The following is a 7,215-nucleotide window of genomic DNA, read 5'->3' as shown; positions in this document are numbered from 1 at the left end:
AAAAATAAAAAAAAAAAATAAAATGATGGAAAGTAGAAGTCTGGATTGTACTGAAGTGGGGAAACAATATTTTAGGGACCTGTCCACACCAGTGGATTCAGAACGATGACTGAGGTTTGTGCCCACACACACTCATTGGACGGCAGACTTTCATAACCGTCAATGAGATTAAACCTCTCAGTACATCCTCTCAGGGGTCGCCACAGAGAAGCAGCTTTCACTGGTTCACACAGGTGGTCTGGCAGAGTTTTACGCCAGATGCCCTTCCTGACACAGCCCTGTGTTCTACCCGGGCTGGGGACCAGCACGGGCTGTTTTATCTCATTAATATTAAGAACGTTCCGTTCTAAACAGCCTTGTACTTCTGCAGACTTTAACAAAACCCGGACAGAAACAACTCTGTTCTAGATTTAAAATTACAACAGCTTGAAACTAACTACAGAAAAAGCTTTAAAATTATGCACAGATCAGTTGTTACACACACACGGGATGTTGATGTCTAATGGATTTAGTTTGTGGTGAAATTGTGTCAAGAAATGCAGACAACACCAGCTGAACATTTCAGGAATTACTGAAATGATGAGAACATTGTTTCATGTTCTGATAGTTCTGGCTGTGAAGGTTTCTGTTCTATGTGAAGCATCATTAATCTCTGTACAAATCCTCTTTGTTTTCATGTGAATCATTTTCCCATGGACACTTGTACCTTTCTGCCTGTGCGCAGTAATCCATGTTCAAACCAGTTCTTCTATTTTGTCCACCGAGAAATAGTCTGCTCCCTTTCTCCTGCCGGCTTCCCAATATCACCCATCTGCCTGCACCATTCCCGGAAACATTTAGGATCCGATTCACCTTAAATGTTTGCAGACTTCTGACCAGAATGTTCTTTGGTGAAGCACAAAGTTTAAACACTAAACTTGCTTTCATATCTTTTAAACCACTTTATGATGGAGAGTTCTGCATGAAAAGTGATTTTTGTCATTTTATTTAATAATAAACTGCAGCGACTCCTCGCTGACTTTATAAGTTTTCCTACTTGAAAAGACACTGAGAGCCAGTCATCTTAATAGTAGGTTCATCTGATCAGTGAGAGAAAGAAAATCACAAAGAAAATCAAGAAATCCAAAGAATGCATCAAGCACTTATTTCCTCCACTATATTTATTTTCACAGACTCCCTCTCAAAAACAAACGAAAGCTCCAGAAAAATCCGGTCATTGTCATCTGCAAACATTCCAGATCTAGAACATCTGAGTTTGTAAACATCTTTGAAGCAAGTTTCCCTTTGGATCAGTTCCAATGTTGCACTCACATTTTCCCTGACCAGCTCAGAGACGGTGCGCGACAGCATCAGGCAGGAGACGGCGCAGCTCATGATATGGAAGAGCGTGTACATGACCCGCGTGCTGGTGGAGGACTTGACCGGGGGGCAGAAGGCACAGCAGAGCGAGCAGGGGGCCGGCCCACAGCAGCAGCATATCTGAGGAGAGATGGAGGGTAGAGTCAGCGTCAGTGCAGACGTGGTTTAGTACTTTAAAAGTGGCGCCTCAGTGCTGTGGTTCATTCTGAAGCCCGATAGGCTGAGAGGCAACCATGGTTTCTTTAGCCTCGGTTTATTCCACCTCCAGCTTATGCTGCATCTCCTCGTTCTTCACTTTGCTCTCTTCTGTCCTCTCAGTGTTCTACTTTTTCTGAGCTAACCTTTTCCTCTAAACAAACTCCTGAACTCCATCATTCCACAACCAGGTCTGCTGATCTGCTTTCTTTCACCCAGTCTCCCAAATCACTTTAGCTGTTCACTTTCACGTGTCAAAGTCAAGGCCCGGTGGCCGGATCCGGCCCTCTGGTTAATTCTATCCGGCCCTCCAGATCATTTTACTGTTATTAATGATCCGATGTTATCTTGTGCTTATTTCTAACTTGTACAATTTTGACAAAATATATTTTTATGGAGAGTAAAATATTGAAAGTTATTTAAGGTTTAAGTTGATTTATTCAGAAATAATACTCCTGCATTTTATTATTCATAACTATGTTTTAAAATAAAGTAACAATTTTAAAAATTGGCCCCCTGTGCGATTGAGTTTGACACCCCTGATTTAGCTGATCACACCTTTAACTTCCACTTTCAGTCTCATCACTCTCTCTGACCCAATCCAGATCAATCTTAGCATAATCCTCCGTCAGGATCTCTCCTCCTCTTTTCTTCTTTCCATCCACTTAACAATCAAACATATTAAAGCTGCTTCCAATTCATAGATTTTTTTTTAGTGTCTTGAGCACACTTTTCTTCTGTCCATTATGTCTATCGACTCTCTAGTTTTCCTGTCAGTCTCTACATTCAAAGTCCTCCTCTAAGTCCTTCACTCCTGTCTTTACTTTCTCTCTCTCTGCTGAAGAACACACATTCCTCCTCTTTCAACAGTAATCCATGTTCCATGTAGCCTTAACCAACCCCGATCTGTGTGGGATCCACACGATTGATTTGCCTTTGGTTTCATGTTGGAAGCTCTTCTTGGATTCCGCTTCTGCATCCCCAAACTTTGGACCAGGACATGAAACCACTAAATTGTGCCTCCTTGTGGTTAATCAAATCAAATATACTTTATTGTCCTTAAGTGTGTCTTGGACTCACAGTGTCAGTGGCTGCATAACTACGTTTGTGCACGAACACAACTCTGTACAGTATGAGAATAACAGCAACAACACACACATAAGAGCATAAGACATAACATAAAGCGTATGGGGTATTGAATGTGCTGTTACACACTTCTACGAAGAAGGTTTTGCACAGTAACTTGATATCAGACAAGGTTAAAATCATAAAAGAGATTTAAAACACCCATAAACCATCTACTTTATCTAAAACCTGTAATAGTCTAAGGTCAAAAACACAATGTAAAAATAGCCTTTAAAAGGGGCCATACCATGGAAAAACAACTTTTTGATCTTTTAAGTGTATTGTACTGTTCATTCCTCTCCACAAACAACCCAAAGCTGTATTTTGAAATGTTCATGAATTTCTGAGTACTCCTCTAACACCTGTGCTCTTTGTGGCAGCCCCTCCCATACCCACGAAAACAAGCGGGTCCTCACGAGCTTACATCACAAGTTGAGAACCGCCCCCTCTAGAAAGAGTCAGCTCCGCCCACAGGCTAACACAAACAGAAGCTAGTGGTAATAAGCTAGCTTTGAGAGCCCGCCACCCCCCACCAATCGTGCAGACGCGTGCCGTGCGGTGGCATGTGACAAAGAGCATTCTGGTGAGGATTACACGACATGTTGAGATAGATCCGTAAAATATCCACATTAAAGCAAAAAGGGTTTTTGATACGGAGATTACGTATGCTTTAAAGAGAAAAGAAACAAAGAGAAAAGAAAAGCCACTGCATCATTTCAATAAATCCTGAAATGTTCATCAAGTGTTGTCTACATTTTTTGACCGTATTTGACAGCAAACTGAACCCATTAGCCATCACCATTCTGTCTGTTCCGTATTTTGGGGATAAGGAAGGCTGACCCATCATCCAGAGCAGCTGCTTTGTTTGCTACTGCTGGTCCACGACAAAACTGTAAGTACTACGTTGGGTGGTAGATTTTTATCACATTCCTCTTCATTCATGGCTACCACATGTGGTTTGTTCTTCATACAAGTCATCTTTTCACTGATTACAAACAAAAAGTACTGCTGGTGACTTTAGCACTAGACTTAGCTCCATAATGTACGTAGACACATATACATACTAACCATAGACATAAAATAAGATACTAATACATGCATACACAAAATAATTACAAATATGCATACCGGTACGCAAACATTCAGACTAAAACACACACAATGTAACACGGAAATATCATAATTCACTTACATTCAGTGAAACAAACACACCAAATCACGCATAGACACAGATGTTATAACACACATGCCATAACACATATGTTATAAATCACACAGAAAATATCCAGAGAGCAGCAGTTCTGTGGATGGAAATGTGATGTTGATGCCAGAGGAGAATGTCCAGACGGTTTCAACTGATAGAAAGACAACAGGAACTCTAATGAACACTAGTTACAACCGAGGTCTGCAGAAGAACTTCTCTGAACGCACTGAGACTGATGGACTACAGCAGCAGAAGAACACACCAGGTATCACTGTCAGATCAGGAAACTGAGGCCACAATTCACACAGAATCACCAAAACTGGACAACAGAAGATGGAAAAACGTTGTCTGGTCTGATGAGTCTCTATTTCTGCTACATTCAGATGTAGGGTCAGAATTTAACATCAACATCAAGAAAACATGGATCTATTCTGCCTTGTATCAACGCTTCAGGCTGGTGGTGGTGGTGTCATGATGTGGGGGATATTTTCTTGGCACTTTGGACCCCTCAGTACCAACTGATCATGGTTCCAACCCCACAGTCTACCTGAGTATTGTTCTGACCATGTCCATCCCTTTATGACCACAGAGTACCATCTTCTGATGCTACTTCCAGCAGGATAAGACTCCATGTCATAAAGTTGGAACCATCTCAGACTGGTTTCTAGAACAATGAGTTCACTGGACTCTAATGACCTCCACAGTCACCAGAACCCAATAGAACCTTTAGGACAGGGGTCTCAAGCTCAAATCAGCCGGGGGCCGCTGGAGACAGAATCTAGGTGAGGGTGGGCCGCATCAGGATTTTCACAAGTGGACCAAACTCTCTGAGGAATGTTTCCAGAACCTTGTAGAATCTATGCCACCAAGGATTAGGGCAGTTCTGAAGGCAACAGGGGGTCAAACCTGATACTAACACAGTGGACCTGATGAAGTGGCAGTGAGAGTAGATTACAGGGCAACAGGTAAAATCTGTGACACTTAAACCATGAGAAAAAGGGTTTAACTTATTGTTCAACTGTGTTAAAAACCCAGGGATGAAATATGTTTTTGGTGGTTTTATTATATTATTGTGGCCTATCTTAATGATGGAGGGCATATATAAAGTTAAAACTGAGTTTCTGAATTATTATTTAAATCATTGTGAATCTGAATCCCTCCTGATCCATTCTGATCATCCACTTACAGATCAATAGATCCATGAAGGTCTTTGTTTTTCTGGTCTGAGTTGGAATCTGGATCTAAACTCTACAACTGGATAGAAATTATTTTGCTCGTCATTTTTGTTGTATCACTTATGCTAGTTTGGGGGTGTGAGGGGCTGTAAGCTAGCAGGAGAGAGTGTAAAGTGATGGATGATTGGAAGGGGGCGGGTTTACTCTGCACCATCAGTCCCACCTACAACTCAGGTGAATATCTAATGAACTTCTGCTGCTCTGCAGAAACTTTGTCCTAGAAAACAACAGTTTGTTAATTTCTGCTAAAAATCATTATGAAAAAAACCCTAGGAATGATTGGAAAATAGATCTGGGACTGTTTCCCATTGACTGTTTCCCATTACTGTGAAGGAAAATGATTCTCACCTCTCTCACCTGCACCTGTACAGGTATCATCAAACAGCTGATTTTCTGAGCAGTTTTCATGGTAAACAGCCACAGTGATTTGTTCTAATGTGTTTATCATGGATGAATTAATATATAACATGGATGATTCTGAGTAGAGACGATGCTAAGGAACAACATTAGAGAACACATAGGATTTCTCAGACATGAAGCAGGATTGCTGCTGTTTGTGTCTGGATGTAACACCTTCCAAAGACAGATTTCACATTTTACTTAAACACGTGCTGTCACTGCTGGAGGACGAGGAGGAGACACACTAAGTAAATACTTTGGAGTGCCTGAAGCAAAGGCCTTGAGACAGACTGGAGACCTGTCCAGGGTGTACCCCGCCTTTGCCCTTCAGTAGCCGGGATAGGCTCCGGCACCCCGCGACCCCGAAAGGGACACAGCGGTCATGAAAATGGATGGATGGATGCCTGAAGCAAAACTTAGAGAGATTTGTTTGATATTCAGCCTCACAGCTTTTAGGTTCTTGAGGCGGATCAGTTAAGGGTTGTCGTAGTAACTACCATGTTTTCCATATTTGTCACATTTTTACTTAGGTTGTTTTTTTCATAGTTTGTTCATCTCCTTCATCACAGCATTTCCATTACCCATCTTTTCTGGGTTTGCACACAAATAGTTGGATAAACATTCCTCAAAGTAAACATTGATGATGTTTATATCCTTTTAACAAAGACAAAGCCAAAACTCTACAAAGCAAAGTGATGCTGGATGAAGTGAATGAAACTTCTTTGAGCCACACACAGACAGGTGTCTGCGTCGTGTCCTACTTTAAGGTCTATAATGCAGGATTAGCCCTTTCCACAAGGGAGGGAGGGGATTAACCAGCACAAACACACAACCATCACCGAGACTTCAAAACAACCAAACCCAACCCACGAGTATTTCCTTTAATAAAGTAAGGATCAAAACTATTAGCGTCTGCAGTCAGCAGGGAGAAGGGTGCACTCAGACCTGGCCCTCCACATCATTTTATTTTGTTGTTATTAATGGTCCGATGTTATCTTGTGCTTATTTCTAACTTTTTGACAAAATATGTTTTTTTATTGGAGGGTAAAATATTGAAAGTTACTTAAGGTTTAAGTTGATTTATTCTAGAATAATATACCTGCATTTTTATTATTCATAATTATGTTAAAAAGTTTATGGTTTTAAAGTTTTAAATTTGTAATTTTGTTAGCTTTTTGGACTATTTTGGCATTTACTAAGATTTTTTAGGCTATTTTGGAGCTCAGCTAATATTTCAGCTACATGCTAGCTGTTTTGGCTAATTTAGGCTTTTTAGCTGGCTATCAACTTCAGCGTCTTCAGCAGCCAAATTCAGCTTACAGCATTCACACTAGCATCATCGCAGGTAATGTTGTATATCTAGTTCATAATTATGTTAACAAGTTACATTTTTAATGTTTTAAAAATGTAGTTTAAAGAGTTCTATAAATGTTTCTCCTGTTCGACCTAAGGTGTGTTTTGGATTTTGGCCCCTCGTGTGATTGAGTTTGACACTCCTGCTCTACAAGAACCATTTGGTCCAGTTTCTTACTGACAAAAGCAAGTGAGAGCAGCAAAGACTCACTACACTGCATTATTTTTACATGTTATAAATAAATGACCATTTATTTATAACATTTAAGCATTTACAGTAAATAGCAGTAAATAAAATATAGGTGCTAAATTTTCCAATGGGCTATATAACACTCGATGCATTTT

General features: G+C 40.5%; 1 protein-coding gene across 2 annotated transcripts in view; it reads right to left on the bottom strand.

Moving 5' to 3' along the window:
* serinc4 (serine incorporator 4) overlaps nucleotides 1-7,215 on the bottom strand; it is a 37,034-nt gene that overhangs the window by 9,717 nt on the left and 20,102 nt on the right. For both annotated transcript variants that reach the window (XM_036217145.1, XM_024294741.2), the window contains exon 2: nucleotides 1,312-1,479. In XM_036217145.1, the coding sequence (XP_036073038.1) occupies nucleotides 1,312-1,479 (168 nt within the window). The remainder of the gene's footprint in view (nucleotides 1-1,311; nucleotides 1,480-7,215) is intronic.

The sequence above is a fragment of the Oryzias melastigma genome, linkage group LG3, assembly GCF_002922805.2.
Source record: "Oryzias melastigma strain HK-1 linkage group LG3, ASM292280v2, whole genome shotgun sequence".
Classification (NCBI taxonomy): Eukaryota; Metazoa; Chordata; class Actinopteri; order Beloniformes; family Adrianichthyidae; genus Oryzias; species Oryzias melastigma.
Note: the sequence above shows the minus strand (reverse complement) of the source record. Positions and strands in the feature narration are given on the sequence as shown.